The following is a 19,245-nucleotide window of genomic DNA, read 5'->3' as shown; positions in this document are numbered from 1 at the left end:
TGGGCCAGTAAAAGCATTCCTGCGTGCGGTTCAGCGTTCGTATGAAGCCGAAGTGACCAGACGTCACATTGTCATGCATGGCACGTAGAACATCGGAGCGAAGGCTCTCGGGGACAACTAGAATAAAACGTGCCCCAGGCCTGGAGTGGTAAGATTTATAGAACAACATGTCTCGGACTGTAAAGCAACTGCTGTGTTCGGAGGCACGTGCGGCGGCAAAAAGAGGATCCAAGTTGAGATCGTTGCGTTGTTTTCTCTGGAAATCAGCCAAGTTGGGGAACGTGCTTGTAAGAGCAGCAAGGTAGTCGTCAAAATTCTCAGCATCGCAGTCGGTAGTCGCAAGAGGAATCCGGGAGAGGCAGTCTGCGTCAGCGTGACGACGGCCACTCTTGTACGACACCGTAAAGTCGTATTCCTGAAGTCGCAGCGCCCAAAGAGTGAGGCGGCCAGAGGGGTCACGCAAACCGACCAGCCAGCATAACGTATGGTGATCAGTAATTATCTTAAATGACCTCCAGTAAAGATAACAACGAAACTTTTGTAGGGCGAAAACAGCTGCCAGACATTCCTGTTCCGTAACTGTGTAATTGCGTTCAGATTTGCTCAGGCAACGACTAGCATATGCCACGACATGTTCTGCGCCACTGTGACGTTGTACAAGCGCCGTGCCTACACCGATACCACTAGCGTCCGTGTGGACCTCAGTCGGGCAAGATGGAGCGAAGTGACGCAGCAGTGGTGCTGACGTTAGTACAAACTGAAGTTGTGAGAATGCGGCGTCATACTCTGGTGTCCAGTTGAACGCTGCATCCTGTCGCAAGATGTTTGTCAGGGGGTGCACGATCTCCGCAAATCGTGGAACAAAACGACGAAAGTATGAGCATTGTCCTACAAATGAGCGAAGTTCTCGTGCGGACTGCAGTGATTTAAAAGAGCTCACTGCTTCTATCTTGCAAGGATCGGGTCTGACGCCATACTTGTCGACCAAGTGCCGCAGCACGAAAGCTTGACGTTCGCCAAAGCGACATTTTGTAGTAATCAGAACCAGCCTACCTTTTTCGATGCAGTCGAGAACTAGACTAAGAAGGTTTTTATGTTCCTCAAACGTACGGCCAAAGATCACAACATCGTCAAGGTAGCACATGCATATCTCCCATTTTAGACCACGTATTACTGTGTCCATAAATCTTTCAAAGGTGGCTGGAGCATTACAGAGGCGAAAAGGCATGACATTAAATTCAAATGAGCCACCCGAATTCATGAAAGCAGTTTTTTTTTTGTCGCCGGGTTCCATAGGTATTTGCCCATAACCAGACCGCAAATCAAGCGTTGAAAAATAGCAAGCGGCATGCAAGCAATCTATGACGTCATCAATCCGCGGTAAAGAATATACATTTTTCTTTGTCACAGTGTTTATACGCCTGTAATCTAGGTAGAATCTCCAGGAACCATCCTTTTTCCTGACAAGAATTACCGAGCCTGCCCACAGGCTGGACGACTCTTGCGCGACACCTTTGTTCAGCATGTCCTTTACTTGTTCGGTGATAACTTTGTGCTCAGAGGATGACACTCGGTAGGGCTTTTGGCGGGTGGGGTGTGCAGAGCCGGTGTCTATTCTGTGACGAGCGCGGGACGAGGGTAACTGAAGGGGTGCATCACTATGTTTGAAATCGATAGCAGCAACATGCCGGGAAAGGACCTGCACCAGCGTTTGCCGTTCCGTCGTACTGAGAGTCTTGCTGATCATTGCGAGCATTAGATCTTCAATATGGTAAATATCACAAGAAGAAGAAGAGTAGGGGAGGTCAATAGCTAGTGCTGTTATCGAGTTGCATGATGCTTCATCAAAGAGAGCTATCTTCTTCCCGCGAGGAAGTACAACCGGCAGGGCAGAACAGTTCAGCGCCCACAATGTTGCTTCTCACAACACAACAGAACAAGGCACAAGTATGTCCTTCTTAAAACAGTTCTCGCGTAGAGGCCCCCCTACGAGGTGAACACAAGCATCATCAACCGCTATGGAAGAGAGTCGGATGAATGTCAGGCACCAAGATGGTGCTATCACTTCATCAATCACACTAATTGTGTTCCTGTCTTCGCCACGGTAGTCCTCTTCGGAAAGCGACTGTAGAAACAAATTGTTTAGTGATATTTCCCCACTACCACAGTCAACGGAAGCACCGCACTGATTCAGGAAATCGATATCAAGAATGACATCTCTCGAACAGCGAGATAGAACCAGAAATTCCGATACAAATACTTTTCCAGCCAATGAAACACTGACAACACATACAGCAAGAGGATTAAGCCACTCGCCGCCTACACCACGAAAGCTGATTGTATCGTCTCATGAAAACATAACTTTGTGACCTAAGCGGTTTCTAAAGGCAAGGCTTATCACAGACACAGTCGCCCCAGTGTCAACTAACGCCATCATCAGTATTCCATCAATCAACACATTCACTTTGTTTTTGAGCATACCAATAGGCAGTGGTATATCTTGAAAAGGCCGTCCGGCAACCTCACCTCCATTGGCCACAGATGCTAGTTTTTAGGCACCGGAGAAGAAGAACAACGCAGATGAGACGGCGAGCGACGACAACGGTTGGATGGTGGTGTCAAACTCCGCTCGGATGCTAGCGAGTCACTGCATCTGGTCTCGCGCGAAAAATGGTCCCTTGGAAACAAGTCGGCTGTCCGCAGGTCATATGAAGCACCGGATGTTGGTGGCGAAGACATGGCTGGTGTCCTTCGTGATTGGCGGCGTTGTTGCGACAATACCGAGCGATATGCCCAGTGAAACCACGGTTGTAGCACACGGGAGGGTCACGGTTTATACTATATTCATTAGAACGAATCCGGAGCCACTTCTGTCAGCATGGAAGTTCGTTATCACGCAAAGAACGGGTTTCTGCCACTCTCTAGAATCCATTGTATTCGTCGTAAGTTACTTCTTGGTAGTAGGGTTGGTAATGTCCTTGCCGCAGCGGGATGTAGTGCGGCTGAGAGCATGAGTATAAGAATGCGGCTGTGCTCGTCGTGATTGTGCGTCATAGGCAGGGCCTCTATTGTATCGACGTGGCTGGTACTGAGGTGTGGCATCAGAATCCTCAAAGCCCTCCGCCACTCGGTGCGAGGAGAATGAAGCAATGTTTCGCTCGAACTTTGGTGGCTGGTAGGGGGGATGAGTGCTTGGGCGGTGTGCCACTTGCGCGTACAGGCCGAGTTTTTCACGTACTACTTGCCGGATTGTTGATGCAAGATCAAGCGCCTGGTCGCTGTCTATACTCGCGATGATCGTCGCATTGGCTAGCCTGCCGAACTTCGGCGTGATGTGTCTCGTCTTTCGTTGCTCAAAAGTGCGGCAGTGGCGAATGACATCGGTGACAGATGTCAAGGTGTCTTTTGCGATGAGGAAACTGTAAACATCCTCGCCGATTCCTTTTAGATTGTGCCCGACTTTGTCTTCCTCAGACAGTACGCAGTCAATGGTCCTACATAGCTTTATGACCTCCTCATTGTAGATCGTGCAAGTTTCACCTGGCACTTGAGCGCGTTGCGTTAGCGTCTGTTCTGCTCTCTTTTTGTTGTTGGGTCCCCGAAACGCTCTTTAATTTCAGAAACAAATCTGTCCGACGTCGTTAGCGCTTCCTTCGGATTCTCGCACCACATTAATGCAGTATCCGTCAGAAAGAACGCGATGTACAAAAGTTGAGAAGAGGCATCCCATTTGTTAGCGGCGCTCACCCGTTTCTAATGGATGAGCCAAGCCTCGACGTCTTCATCTGGTCTGCCGGCGAAGGGACGAGAATATCTCAGTTGTGGAGCCGAACTCGTCGGCGCAGAAGACGAGCGGGGTCGGTGTTCTTCTGCGTTGTGGGACATGTCCAGCCCAGATGGATTCAGTGGAAGTCCAGCAATGCGACGGCTCGTCGAAGAACTTGCGGTTCACCCTTCGTCTTGGGGTGGCGATTACCTAGCACGTCCACCACAACAGTAACAGTGAGCTGTGATAAGATGGTTTTATTTACAGAAGGTTTGTGGCACCACACTGTGATTGTGCCAAGACTCTTCGTATTCTTCTCCTTCTCTTCTCTACCTTTTACTAGTCTGTTACAATATGTACATTGTCTGAATTAACTGTTTATTTGGGTGAACCTGTGCCTGGTAAACAGAAAGTCCAATTACAGCAGCAGTCTCGCACAGATAGCAGTCTCAGACTGATAGCGGCGAACGGAGCGTCGGCCTTCGATCAACTACTGACAAGCGGCGAAGCGCGTCGGCATTTATACTCTTGCCGTCGAATGTTCTAGCGTTATCGCTGGCGGTGGCGTAGCTTCCAGAACAATCTGTACCGTTCGCACAGTGGGCGTGATCTTATCAAAATGATCTACTACAGTCCGGAACCTTCTAGAAAACTGCAGGCGCGGTTTGCGCTGAGAATCGTGCGGTGTTTTCGGACGATAACAAAAACTTGGAAAATGGAACGTGGCATTGCCCCCCTCTGAAAAAAAGGCATCGTCCCGATGCTTTAACTAAAGATGAAAGTACAATAATAATGCAAGAAAGTACAATGAATAAATTACGATACAACAATAATACAAAAAAACACTAGTTCAGTTTGTTAACGCGCATGAAACGGCTTGAGGCGCGCGACATGGACGACTTCAGGTCGCGATCGGCGTCGTTGAGAGTTCGTGATGCCGTCGGGGACAACCTCGTAATCAAGTGGGCCGAGCCGTCGAACCACCCTGTACGGTCCGAAGTACCGTCGCAGAGGCTTTTCACTTAGTCCACGTCGGCGTATCGGCGTCCACACCCAAACACGTTCACCGGGCTGGTATTCCACGAAGCGTCGTCGAAGGTTGTAACGGTGGCTGTCGGTCGTCTGTTGATTCTTGATACGGAGCCGCGCAAGTTGTCGGGCTTCTTCGGCGCGATGAAGGTACTCGCTCACATCGATGTTTTCTTCGTCGGTGACGTTGGGTAACATGGCATCGAGCGTCGTTGTCGGGCTCCTTCCGTAGACCAATTTGTATGGAGATATCTGCGTCGTCTCCTGCACTGCCGTGTTGTATGCGAAGGTCACATACGGAAGAATGGCGTCCCACGTCTTGTGTTCGACATCGACGTACATTGACAGCATGTCGGCGATCGTCTTGTTAAGCCGCTCGGTGAGGCCGTTGGTCTGTGGGTGGTACGCTGTCGTCTGGCGGTGGTTTGTTTGGCTGTATGCCAAGATCGCTTGGGTTAAGTCGGCAGTGAATGCCGTTCCTCTGTCAGTGATAAGGACCTCCGGGGCGCCGTGACGTAGGACGATATTTTCGACGAAGAACTTAGCTACGTCGGATGCACTGCCTTTTGGCAGGGCTTTTGTCTCGGCGTAGCGGGTGAGGTAGTCGGTAGCTACCACGATCCACTTGTTTCCGAAAGCCGACGTCGGGAACGACCCCAGTAGGTCCATACCAATCTGCTGGAAAGGTCGGCAAGGTGGATCAATTGGCTGCAGAAGTCCCGCTGGCCTTGTCGGCGGTGTCTTGCGTCGCTGACAGTCCCGGCATGTCCTCACATAACGAGTGACGTCGGTGGTAAGACGCGGCCAGTAGTACCTTTCTTGTATCCTCGCGAGCGTGCGAGAAACACCGAGGTGCCCTGCCGTCGGATCGTCGTGGAGGGCCTGCAGGAGTTCTGGTCGCAGAGCTGAAGGCACCACAAGGAGGTACTTAGCCCGAAGCGGTGAAAAGTTTTTCTTTTGTAGAAGACCGTTTCGTAGAAAAAACGACGCAAGTGCGCGCTTGAATACCTTCGGCACTTCGGCGGTCCTGCCTTCGAGGTATTCTATTAGGGCCTCAAGTTCCGGGTCGGCCCGCTGTCGTTCAGCGAAGTCGTCCGTAGTGATCGTTCCCAAGAAGAAGTCGTCATCCGGGTCGTCGGGTAGCGGTTGGTCGACAGGCGCACGAGAGAGACAGTCGGCGTCGGAGTCTTTTTTGCCGGACTTGTAAATGACAGTAATGTCATATTCTTGAAGTCTCAGGCTCCATCGTGCGAGGCGACCTGAGGGGTCTTTCAAGGTGGCTAGCCAACACAATGCGTGGTGGTCGCTCACAACTTTGAAGGGCCTGCCGTAGAGGTAGGGGCGAAATTTCGACGTAGCCCAGATGATGGCGAGGCACTCCTTTTCTGTTGTGGAATAATTTGCTTCTGCTTTGGATAGCGATCGGCTGGCGTAACTAATAACCCTTTCAAGTCCGTCAGCCCTCTGCACAAGAACGGCGCCAAGACCTACGCTGCTTGCGTCAGTATGTATTTCTGTCTCGGCAAATTCGTCGAAATGGGCAAGTAACGGAGGCGTCTGGAGGCGATGTTTGAGCTCCTGGAAAGCGTGTTCCTGTGGCGTTTCCCACTTGAACTCCACGTCGGCCTTGGTAAGGTAAGTGAGAGGATCGGCGATGCGGGCGAAGTTTTTCACGAACCGCCTATAATAGGCGCACAGGCCCAGAAATCGGCGCACGGCTTTCTTGTCAGTGGGCGGCGGGAAGTCGGCGATGGCGGCTGTTTTCCGTGGATCAGGACGAACTCCAGACTTGCTGATAACGTGCCCCAGAAACAAGAGCTCTTCATACGCAAATTTGCACTTTTCTGGCTTCAGTGTGAGTCCGGAAGTCTTGATGGCTTGACGTACAGCTTCAAGGCGCCGAAGATGCTCGTCGAAACTCGAGGAAAACACGACGACGTCGTCCAAGTACACAAGGCAAGTCTGCCACTTCAATCCTGCCTGTACTGTGTCCATAACGCGTTGAAAAGTTGCAGGCGCTGAGCAAAGGCCGAAGGGCATCACCTTAAACTCGAAGAGGCCGTCCGGTGTTATAAACGCCGTCTTCTCTCGGTCTCTTTCGTCGACTTCGATTTGCCAATAGCCAGTCTTGAGGTCCATTGACGAAAAGTACTTGGCGTTATGGAGCCGATCAAGTGCGTCGTCTATTCGTGGGAGAGGATACACGTCCTTTCTTGTGATTTTGTTCAGGCGGCGATAATCGACGCAGAAACGTAGGGTCCCATCCTTTTTCTTCAATAACACCACGGGGGATGCCCATGGGCTCTTGGACGGCTGGATAATGTCATCCCGCAGCATTTCATCAACTTGTCTCTTCATGGCCTCACGTTCTCGCGTCGAAACCCTGTACGGACTCTGACGGAGTGGTCTGGCATTTTCTTCGGTTATGATGCGATGTTTCGTGATTGGGGTCTGCCGAATTTTTGATGACGACAAAAAGCAATCTCCGTATTGCAGGAGCAGGGCCTTGAGCTGTTCTTGCTTATCGTTCAGAAGTCTGGGATTGACGTCGAAAGCCATGGGAGGGGCTTGGTTCCTCTGAGCAGGTTCCGCAAAATCGGCGAGGGCGAAAGCACTGGTGGCTTCGACAATTTCTTCGATGTATGCGACCGTTGTTCCTTTGTTCACATGTTTGTACTCATTGCTGAAATTCGTTAGCATAACCGTTGCTTTGCCTCCCCGCAGCTCTGCAATTCCTCTTGCGACGCAAATATTTCGGGTGACCAACAGATGCTGACTGCCTTCAACGACGCCTTTGAAGCCAGGTGATTCAGGAGCGCCGACTGAAATAATGACGCTTGAGCGAGGCGGAATGGTGACTTCTTCTTCCAGCACATTCAAGGCATGGTGTCCAGACGGCGTGCGCGGCGGTAGTGCTTCTTCTGTGGATAACGTTATCGACTTTGTTTTTAGGTTGATGACAGCACCATGGAGGCATAAGAAGTCCATGCCAAGGATGACATCTCTCGAGCAACGCTGTAGGACTATGAAGTCTCTAGGATAAATACGGCCGTTAATGGTGACTCTTGCTGTGCAGATTCCTGCAGGCGTTACGAGATGACCTCCGGCTGTGCGGATTTCAGGGCCTTTCCAAGCTGTCCTAACTTTCTTTAACTTCGCGGCGAACGACCCACTGATGACAGAATAGTCGGCTCCAGTATCGACGAGAGCGGTCACACTGTGGCCGTCGATAAGAACGTCGAGGTCGCTAGTTCGCCGTCTCGCATTACAGTTAGGGCGTGGCGTCGGGTCACGGCTGCGTCGGCTTGTTCCGCTGCTTCCACGTTGCGTCGTCAGGCCACCTTCAGTAAGTGAGCTTTCGCCGTCAGGGCTTTGCCTGGTTGGCGTTGTGTTCGGAAAGCTCCGTCGCGGCGTCGTCGGAGGATCTTCGGTAGTTCGTCGCACAGCAACCACACCTCCACCGGTTGCTGCCCTTAGTTTCCCGGATACGGGCTAGGAGACCGGCCCCGCGTTGGGCCAGAGTACTGTCGGTGGTGCGGTGACGTGCGGCGGCTGGGCGACGGCGAACGCGAAGGGCTTCGTGGTGTCCACCGAGTTCCTGTCAGGTAGTCGGCGATGTCACGTGGTTGTTCTCCTGGCTGCGGACGTGGTGCATCGACGGCGAAGCCACGCAGTCCCATCTGTCGGTACTGGCAACGGCGGTAAGTGTGCCCGGCCTCGCCGCAGTGGTAGCACAGTGGGCGGTGGTCAGGGGTGCGTCAAACGTCGGTTTTCCTCGGCGCACTGCGCTGGCCCGCTGGTGAACGGTAGGTGATCGGTGGGGGTGGTGGCGGCGGTGGTGTCTGGCGACGGAACCACGACGGGGCGGCGTTTTGGCGTGGACGGGGAGGAGCGTTGTGGCGCACTGCAGCGGCGTAGCTCATAGTTTCCGGCTCGGGCAGTGGTGTATGGGGAATTCGAAGTGATTGCCGAACTTCTTCTCGCACAATGTCGGCGATCGAATCCACTTGAGGTTGCGCCGAAGGCAACAGTTTGCGCAGCTCTTCCCGCACGATCGCTCGGATCGTTTCACGCAGGTTTTCGGAGTCACTGGTTTGAGCAGCAGCGCATTCTGGAGTCAGGCGACAATTATACTGTCTGGTGCGCATGTCAAGAGTTTTTTCGATGGTGGTCGCCTCGGATACAAATTCTTGGACGGTGTTCGGTGGATTCCTCATTAGTCCCGCGAAGAGCTCCTGTTTGACCCCTCGCATGAGGAAACTAACTTTCTTCTCCTCAGGCATGTCTGGGTCAGCGTGACGAAATAGGCGGGTCATCTCCTCTGTGAAAATTCTAACCTTCTCATTCGGTAGCTGAACCCGGGTCTCTAGTTGAGCAGCGGCCCTTTCTTTGCGAGCGACGCTCGCGAACGTTTGCAGAAATGCGCCGCAGAAGACATCCCACGTTCGGAGCGTGGACTCACGATTCTCTAGCCAGGTCCTTGCGGTGTCTTCCAGGTAGAAGTACACACGCCGGAGCTTTTCTTCGTTGTCCCAGTGGTTGAGGGCGGCCACACGGTCGTATGTTTCTAACCAGGACTCCGGGTCTTCGAACGATGACCCATGAAAAATTGGTGGTTCCCTGGGTTGATGCATGACCATCGTGGGCAGGGATGCGGCGGTTGTCATTGTCGCTGCAGTCGCGGTCATGGCCTTGGTCTTCCGCGCCTTGTCTTCTAGAATCCCGTACTCCGGTGGTAGCCCTTGCTGTCGGCGGCTTGTTCGCTGCTCCTGGTTGGCGTCGGTGTCTTCTCCGCGACGTGGGCTGGGTTCGCGGCTTGACGGGGGCGTGCGGTACATGAACGAAGCAGCACCTCCACCAGATGTCACGGGGTCGTGACGTGGCCGAAGACAGGAAACTTCGTGTTGGGATTTTAACTGTTTATTTGGGCGAACCTGTGCCTGGTAAACAGAAAGTCCAATTACAGCAGCAGTCTCGCACAGATAGCAGTCTCAGACTGATAGCGGCGAACGGAGCGTCGGCCTTCGATCAGCTACTGACAAGCGGCGAAGCGCGTCGGCATTTATACTCTTGCCGTCGAATGTTCTAGCGTTATCGCTGGCGGTGGCGTAGCTTCCAGAACAATCTGTACCGTTCGCACAGTGGGCGTGATCTTATCGAAATGATCTACTACAGTCCGGAACCTTCTAGAAAACTGCAGGCGCGGTTTGCGCTGAGAATCGTGCGGTGTTTTTGGACGATAACAAAAACTTGGGAAATGAAACGTGGCAATATCTCTTGCAATGAAGAAGAGACAGTTGTTTGAGCACGGGCGATGAAAGCTCGGATTTCTTCCGAATCCCTCGTACACTAAGATGCACTGTGGGTTGAATAAGACACCAAAAAGATATCGATGGTTTAGATGCAGGAGTGAAACCCGGGGAAAGTTTCTCGTTGTACTTCACAATCATTTTAGCAAACGATGGTTGGCGCCTCTCTGAAGGTAACAGTGCAAGGAGAGGACAGAAAGCACGTACGAAGTGTCTAATCTGCGTTCTCAGGACTTCTACAACATTGTGAGTTTTTATCGGATAGTCACTAGCAATTGGAATTTTCGCTTCAACTGATGTGCATCTGGGCACACCAAGGCACACTCTCAGTGCTTGGGATTGTACTGCCTGTAGAACACGAACATTGGTCTTGCAGGTATGGCTAAGTACGGGCAACATACACCTCAGAAAACCGAGAAACAGGGCTCTGTAGAGCTCCATCAATGCGTCTCCTGACATCTCCCGATTCTTTCCTGCCAGGAACCTGAACAATTGGGAAATAGCGGTAAGGCACGTCTTCATATAGACCACATGCGGGTTCCTACGGAGGTCCCTCTCAATAATTATGCCCAGAAACCAGTGGGTTCCAGCGTAGAAAATTGGTCACCCACAGATTAAGAAGACATAAGGGGTCATTTCTTTGCAAGTGAAGGCCACCAGCGCGCATTTTTCTGGTGCTACGCTGAGAGTTTGTTTTAAAAAGTAGTCGGCAATCATAGTTGCTGCGCTTTGAAACCGGGAACGTATCTGAGCACGTGAGACTGCCGAAGTCCAGACACAGATGACGTCTGCGTATATTGAGATTTTATGGTACTTGGCAAGTAATCTGCAAGGCCAATTAGTGCAAGATTGAATAGCGTCGGGCTGAGAACTCCGCCTTGAGGAACACCCCTGGAAGTATAGCGTCGCGTAGCTGGCCGATCTTCTTTTAACACAAAGAATGCTCTTGCAGCCAGGTAACTAACTCAAAATCCACTGAAAGACTCAACCACGAAGTCCAACCACCACAAGAACACCAAAAATGGCTTCATAGTACTTTATCATACGCGCCTTTCACATCTAGAAACAATGTTATCGATAGTCGCTTACGGCATCTTTCGAGCTTAACGTACGAAACTAGATCAACAACATTGTCAATGGAGGAGCGGTCGCGTCGGAAACCAGCCATGGAATTGGGATACATATTTTAGTATTCAAGATACCACTCCAGGCGGCCTTGTATTATTTGTTCCATTATCTTCCCTACGCAGCTGGCCAGTGCTAATGGGTGGTATGAGGCGAGTTCGAGTGGCGATTTGCCATGCTTCAAGAAGGGTAACAAGCGGCTTACTTTCCAGTCGTCAGGAACATTGCCATTCTGCCACGAGATGCTGTGAAGGCTCAACAGTTCTCTCCTTGCACCTTCTCCAAGGTTGCACAAGGCTAGGTACGAAATATCATCTGGACCCGGCGAAGTTGAACGCCTGCGGAGAGCTAGTGCAGCCTCGAGCTCCTCCATTGTAAAAGGGAGGTCCATGTGGTATTTACGGGACCGGGGAACGTCACCACTCACTGCCCAATCTAGACGAGTGTCTTGATTGGTGATCTGCACACAGAAATCTTTTGCGACATCGATGTCTTGCCTCCTTGGAAATAGCGCGAGCGCTTTGAATAGAAAACGCTGTTTTTCAGGGTGACGCAGACCTTGCACCATTTTCCAAATGTGTGAGAGTCATTTGCACGTCATTCGAATGTCACGAAGCTTTCCCGACTCTGGGCACTAATGTGATGGACGATTTCAATTTCAACAACACAAATGGAGCACCCAGACATCCGCTTTGGGCGTGCATTCCGTACGCCACATACAAAATTTTATTGCATGAACCATGAATTAGGTGGAAATAAAGGTTCAAAGACTGGCTAGTTCAGATATATTCAGACTAAAGTATTGGCAGCGAAAACTAACGGGACCTAAATGCAGGAGACAAACAAGCACACTTCATCCTGTCTTTCTACCTTCATTTGTCTCCTCTTTTTCGTCCTATTAGTTTATGCTGCCAATTTCGCAATATGGATTATGTTCAAATCGAGTGCTCGTTTGTTGCCCCTGTGAAGGTTGGTACACCTTTCCCGTGTCCTTCTGAGATATCTGAAGCACATTATATGCAACATTATTTGCAAGTTGAGACTTGAAACGTTGATGTTCCAGTGAGCTTTGCACACTTGTTTCTTATGCTGGCAAGGTAGATGCAGATTCAAAGCACAGACGTGGTCAAGAGCAATCATTACGGCTCACCGCTCTTTAAATAACTGAAGAGAGTGTGCCAAATGGACTGCGGGTATGTCCTTTAGATGAACACATGTTTAGATTTCCAAAAAGTTGTAGCCTCATCTTCGCCCGAAATATCTAGAGATGGACGGGCCATAATTCTGCCGCGTCCTCTAGCCTTAAAAGGCGTCCGCAATACTCGCTGGACAGTATAGTTGTGCTGTCTTGGAGCTACTACACTGTTCGCGAATAAAAAAAACAGAAAAATAACTAAATCAATGGTATATTGAATTTTTTTCTTTATTTTTTACTCGAGTAAGTTGATAAATAGTGAGAGAGGTACAGTGAGAAATGTTTGATACCCGAAGGCTCAGCTAGTTCGTAGGTATCGTAATACACAGGATGAATACAGCTGGCAGATGCAGCAAAAGCGTTTATACTGCGATGTCTGCCTCGGCTCAGAACAGCAACAAGTGGGACCACTGGCGATGGTGATGGTTATGTACAGAAAAGTACGATGAAGTATGATAAATCGCGTGCAGTATTCATGGTAAAACAACATGATCCTAGGATACAGAGACGAGGCGAGTTAAGAGAGTGACGAATTATCTCTCACCTAGACAATCACGTACAACTGGATGAGAGGTATCACCCTTGCTTGAGTATACGCACAAGAGTATGCTAAGTTCGGAGCACTTCTGCGGACAAGACTATCGCAAGCTGTGTATACTGTAGTACCTTGGCGTAAAACAAGTAAAACCACGTATGAAAGAGTGTCTTATAGGAGGCTAGCGAAAAGATGAGAGAATGAGAGAAAGAAGCATTTTAGGAAAAAAAATATCAAGTTGATGAAGGGAGAGGTAGAAGTCGGAAGAAATAAAGAGAGAAAAACTGACAGAAAAGAGGAAAGTGCAAAAAAAAGAACAAAGTAAAATAAAGATAAGGATAAACGAAGGTCACCGTCCAGTTCATCATCTTCTTTATTTTTTGCACCACGATGGCAATTCAGTTTTTTTTTTCTTCAGGGCTCCTTTCCGTTGCTATACATTTTTTTAGTGAGCATTGCTGGCAGTGCCCTGAATATTTTGTTGTGCACTTGTTTACACATCCCGTATTATTTATAGTCCCGAAAAAGACTCCGAAAATACAAATTCTAGCTAGCACGCTCTTGGCGTTCGTCCTTGTTCTACAGTTCCTAGTGACTTCATAACGGTGACTGTCGTGATATCATTAGGGCACATATTGCCGATTGGTTCTTATACAAAAAGTATCAGTTAGGAATTGTTTTCTACTCACATTTGCCGTACATTCAGGCGCCTGTTGTTCCTCACCACGCATGAGTATTACGCGTGATGATCTGGTTTTACTTCATTTTAGACTTTGTGAACTTACAGGTCTAAATAACAGACTGTTGCCGACAAACCCAAAGCTATAAGTACAGCTTTAAGCTAGCACGTTTTAAATGGGTTTTCTCAAGAAACACTTGCGGAGAACTTTTCTGCAAGGTATGTAGGGAAGCGAGAACAACATCAATGAAAAAGGCGCGGGATAGATTGATGCTTTGAACGCACGAACACTTTACAGTGAAGACGACACAGTTCTTCAAGACAAAGGCAAACCCACGTACACAGTTTTTCTCCAATGTTTGTGATAACAATCAATAGGTGGATCTCTGAACTTTGCGTAAGCAGGCGTTTGTTGTGTAGCGACACCACGGATTCGAGCTAACGAAGGGGGGGGGCTCTCACCAGACAAGGATTGACCACACTGGTGCAGCATCTGGCCACTACCTTCTACATGCATACATCAATTAACTCACGGCCCTCAGTCCCCAGCAGCTGCAAAGCAACCGACAACGGCGGCGGTCAGATCTGCATCGCAGCAGAGGGTGCCAAGAGTCTCTGGATCAAGACAGGTCGACATTAGAACGTGAACTTAGCAACGTTTAAAGCTAGAACTTTATCTAGTGAGGCAAGTCTAGCTGTACTATTCGAGGAGCTAGAGGGTCCTAAATGGGATATAATAGGGCTCAGTGAGGTTAGGAGGACAGATGAGGCCTATACGGTGCTACAGAATGGGCACTTTCATTGCTATCCTGGCTTGGCTGACAAAAGAGAACTGGGAGTGGGGTTCCTAATTCACAGAAACATAGCTGGCAACATAGAGGAATACTACAGCAATGATGAAAGAGTGGTAGGTATAGTCATTAAACATAATATGAGATACAACATAAAGGTGATACAGGCCTACGCACCTAAATCCAGCCTTGATGACACTGCAATTGAAAGCTTTTATGAAGACGCAGAATCGGCAATGAGTAAGGTAAAAAACACAATATACTCTACTGATAGGAGACTTCATTGCAAAGGTAGGAAAAAGGCAGGCTGGAGACCAGGCAGTAAGAGATTATGGCATCAGTACTTGAAATACCAGAGAAGAGCTCCTTGTATAATTTGCAGAACGCAATAAATTACGGATTTTAAATGCCTTCTACTGAAAACGAGGAAACTGTAAGTGGATATGAACGAGCCCTTATGACGAAAATAAGAACGAAAAAGACTTTATATTCAATGCAGACGAAGACATCCTGCAGGTTAAGGAAGTGGTTGGCAGGGTACGATGCAGCGACCATAGAATGGTAGATCTCGAATGCGCCTTTACTTGAAGAAGGAACGACAGAAACTTTTACCAAGAAGCCAATAAATGAACTAGCACTGAGAGAGAAAGTACAGGAATTCAGAGTCTCGCTTCAGAACAAGTACTCGGCTATTATTGAGGAAACCAACCCTAGCGTAGACAAAATAAATGATAATCTGATGAGTATCATTACGGAGTGGGCAGTGAAAGTTGAAGGCAGGGTAGTTAGACAGCACACTGGCAAGCTTTCCCAGGAAACAAAGAATCTCATTAAGAAGTGTCATGCACGAAAGTCTCAAGTACAACAGACAAAATAGAACTGTCAGAGCTTTCTAAGTTGATTAATATGTGTAAGGTATCTGATGTAAGAAGGTAAACATGGAGAGAATTGAACACGCTCTGAAAACTGGAGGAAGCGTCAAAGCAGTGAAAAGGAAATTTGGGGTGAGGGAAAATCGGATATACGAATTAAGGGACAAAGAAGGCAAAATAACTACCAACCTGGATAGGATAGTTGAAATAGCGAAAGAGTTTACAGAGATCTTTACAGTAGGCGGGACAACCACGATCTTAATACTATAAGATCTAGCAGTAAGCCAGATGACACCCCACCAGCAAGGATAGAACAAGTCAGAAAAGCCTTGGAGAGCATGCAAAGAGCCAAAGCTGCTGGTGAAGATCAGGTAACCTCAAATTCGCTGAAAGATGGAGGACAGATTGTGTTAGAAAAACTATCTGTCCTGTTTACGAAATGTGTCCTGACGGGAAGAGCACCAGATTTTAGAAGAATGCTAACATCACCCTAATACATAAGAAAGGAGATGACAAGGACTTAAAAAATTACAGGCTGATCAGCTTGTTCTTCGTAGTATACAAGCTATTTACAAAAGTAGTACCTAACAGAGTTAAGAAAACATTAGAATTCAATCAACCAAAAGAACAAGCAGGATTTCGTACATGCTACTCAGCAATCGACCACATTCATACTATGAATCAAGTAATTGAAAGAGCTCACAATACAGCCAACCACTATACATAGCCTTCATAGATCACGAGAAGACGTTTGATTCCGTAAAAATATCAGCAGTCATGCAGACACTGAGGAATACGGGTATTCATGAAGCATATATAAATATTCTGCAAGAAATCTACAGGGGATCAACTGCTACCATAATGCTTCTTTAAAAAAAGCAACAGAACGCCATTCAAGAAAGGTGTTAGGCATTGGGATAAAATGTTCCCAATGCTATTTACCGCGTGCTTACAGGAGGTTGTCTGAGGCCTAGAACAGGAACAGTTAGGCATTAGAGTTAATGAAGAGTACCTTAGTAACCTGCGCTTTGCCGATGACATTGCATTGCTGAGTAACTCAGGAGACGAATTGCAGTTTACGACTACGGAGTTAAGCGAAGAGAGCAGAAAGGTGGGTGTTAAAATTAATCTGCAGAGAACGAAAGTAATGTACAACAACCTCGGAAGAGAGCAGCGCTTTGAGATAGGTAATAGGCGATTTCAAGTTGTAGAAGAGTATATCTGCTTAGGGCAGGTAATAACCGCAGAGCCGAACCACGAGGTTGAAGTAACTAGAAGAATAAGAATGGGGTGGAGCACATTTGGCAAGCACTCTCAAATTATGACAGGTAGTTTGCCACTATCCCTCAAAAGGAAAGCATTTAACAGCTGTATCTTGCCGGTACTTAGCTATGGAGCAGAAAGCTGGAGACTTACAAAGAGGGTTCAGCATTCCGCTTAAGTTGAGGATGACGCAGCAAGCGATGGAAAGAAAATGGTAGATGTAACCTTAAGAGAACAAGAAGAGAGCAAAGTGGATTAGGGAAGAAACGGGGGTTGAGGATATAATAGTTGAAATCAAGAAGAGGAAATGAACATGGGCCGGGCATATAGCGCGTAGACAGGACAACCGCTGATCATTAAGGGTAACTAAATGGATTCCCAGAGAAGGCAAGAGAGTTAGGGGGAGACAGAACGTTAGGTGGGTGGATGAGATTAGGAAGTTTGAGGGTATAAATTGGCAGCAGCAAGCACAGCACATAGTTAACTGGCAGAACATGGGAGAGGCCTTTGTCTGGCTGTGGACGTAGTCAGGCTGATGATCATGACGCACCATTGTTATGTTTTGTATTAGGTTCGATGGGTTAACTTTATTTAAGGGCACCGGATGCTGCACAAGCGAATAGAAAATGCAGGCCAGTGCCAGTGCAGTACAAGGCTGCATCATTGATGAAACAAGGTGCCCATCATCCTCGTGCAAAGGGTGCACGCGATAACATCCGTAAGCGTGCGAAGCCCTCTGTTACCGTTTAGTTCTAAAAAAAGCAAGAAAGTGCCTTTTCTCTCTTTCGCTAATGAATAAGTATGTAGTGACACCTTATTAGAGAGGATGCGTGGTTCGAGTCCCAAATGTGAAGCTTGGTTACAGAAATGTGGTCGTGCGTGCTAGCATGTGCACAATCTCGACAGGCATAAGAAAACGGGTTTTCTGCCATTCTACGCGATATGATCTTCTCGCTTCCTTTTGTTACCACTGAGGCGACAAACTGCACAAGAAAAACTTCTTTCCTAGCAGTGGCCGTATCACCATACCACAGTGTTTCAACGTTTTGTGAGATTGAATAAGAAATATTGTTAGTATTCGTTTGTTGCAACGTTCAAACTTGTTACTGTCATATTCACTGCTTCGCCCTTTTGTTAAGCAGATGTGTTATACATGGTTTAAGAAAAAAATATCCGTCGCACCAACTCCTCGATCCGCCGGGGTTAGAAACTCTGGCACGCCGCCGTCTGTAAATTTGGAAGAGGTACAACGGTTTTTCATCACTGTCAATTTGATGTACCGCTTTACAAGCGTCCGTTATTTATTATCCTCTGTTTTTACCTCATCTTCACTCTCACATCTCTCTTATATTTTTATTCGCACCATCTTGCTATATTAAACCATAAAGGAGAATAACGTGTTTCACCTCCCTTCTAATCCTTACTCCTCAACCTTATGGCTTTTCCCACCCCCTTGCAATTTTATACTATACACAGCTGTGCACAGTATAGTATAACATTCACCCTAGCCTTCCTTGATTCCTCCTTTTCAATTTCACATTACTGACATTCGATCTCAAAGCTTTGTCACAACGCCTGAGATTCTCTTCAGTATACTGCTAAGCCGTACCAAGCCCCTTCATCCATTTGTTATTTTTTCTTCTCACAACGTGCCTCTACAATGTCACTCATCTTGCCAGCCCTCCAATCTACAATATATAAATCATACGTAGATTTTGAACACATAAATATGCAACCCATACTTCAGCTTGAGTGACATCAAACAAAAACAGGTAGATGACAGGAGCTGTGCTAGGACAACATGAACGCTTTGGGCACTCTGCACGCAAAGAAGACTGGTAATCGATGTTTTTGGTGATTCAAAACCTATGCTGAAAACCCAGGACCCGCAGTAACGCGGAAACGTCCACGGCGATTTTCTGTAGCTGACTTCACGAGAACACACATCTGGTCAGAATATCTAGGAAGTGAAGCTGGAAGTTTGAGTCATTATGATACATTATGTATTACTGGCAAGTGTAACAAGGTGAATTATTTATGGATTGTGCCCCATTCAAACCATAATTTCACTTTGTAAAGCCGTTGTTTGTTTCTTCTGTTTTAGTTGATCCACAGAGAATAAAAGAGTAGGTTGCCAAATTCCTGTGAATTTTCGCATCCAAGGCTCTGTGAATTTGATTGGTTTTACCCAGGTCTCGTACAGTATAACTATTGAATATCAGAACGCAAAATCAAATTAAGCACATCTCGAAAATTCTGATTCATTGTAGGCGCAGTGTAAATAAAATAAGCAACGTACGTACCATGATGGGCGAATCCAGTAATAGGTGGACCTCCGCGTCCTGCAAAAACTCTAATTCGTAATCGCTGAGCCCACGGAGTCAACGGCCTTGGACCTTCCACTGTGGGTGTAAAAAATAGATTCGCAATCAAGTTCATTTTAGACAAACTACCTGTATAATGCCACGTGCCATGCCGTTCTGCGCAGCTGCCACTATGGAGCGACAGCCGTCGCGTCATTTAGATAGGCTAGAGCGGACTGCGATCAAACAGTGCAGTATCTGATGGTAGATGTGCGCATGTCTTGTGTTGTCTTCTCAGCGCTTAAATAACTGGCAGAGCGTAAGCTGTGGTTTGTTGTTTGGTGGAACGGCAGCTGTGCATGGGCACGCCGCTCTAAT

At 48.0% G+C, this 19,245-nt stretch overlaps 1 protein-coding gene across 1 annotated transcript in view; it reads right to left on the bottom strand.

Moving 5' to 3' along the window:
* LOC142768589 (uncharacterized) overlaps window positions 1–19,245 on the bottom strand; it is a 45,014-nt gene that overhangs the window by 11,185 nt on the left and 14,584 nt on the right. Inside the window, exon 4 of the mRNA XM_075870594.1 lies at window positions 18,868–18,966. Coding sequence (XP_075726709.1) covers window positions 18,868–18,966 — 99 coding nt within the window. The remainder of the gene's footprint in view (window positions 1–18,867; window positions 18,967–19,245) is intronic.

The sequence above is a fragment of the Rhipicephalus microplus genome, chromosome 8, assembly GCF_043290135.1.
Source record: "Rhipicephalus microplus isolate Deutch F79 chromosome 8, USDA_Rmic, whole genome shotgun sequence".
Classification (NCBI taxonomy): domain Eukaryota; kingdom Metazoa; phylum Arthropoda; class Arachnida; order Ixodida; family Ixodidae; genus Rhipicephalus; species Rhipicephalus microplus.
The sequence above is the reverse complement of the archived record's forward strand: the minus strand, read 5'-3'. Positions and strand labels throughout refer to the sequence as shown.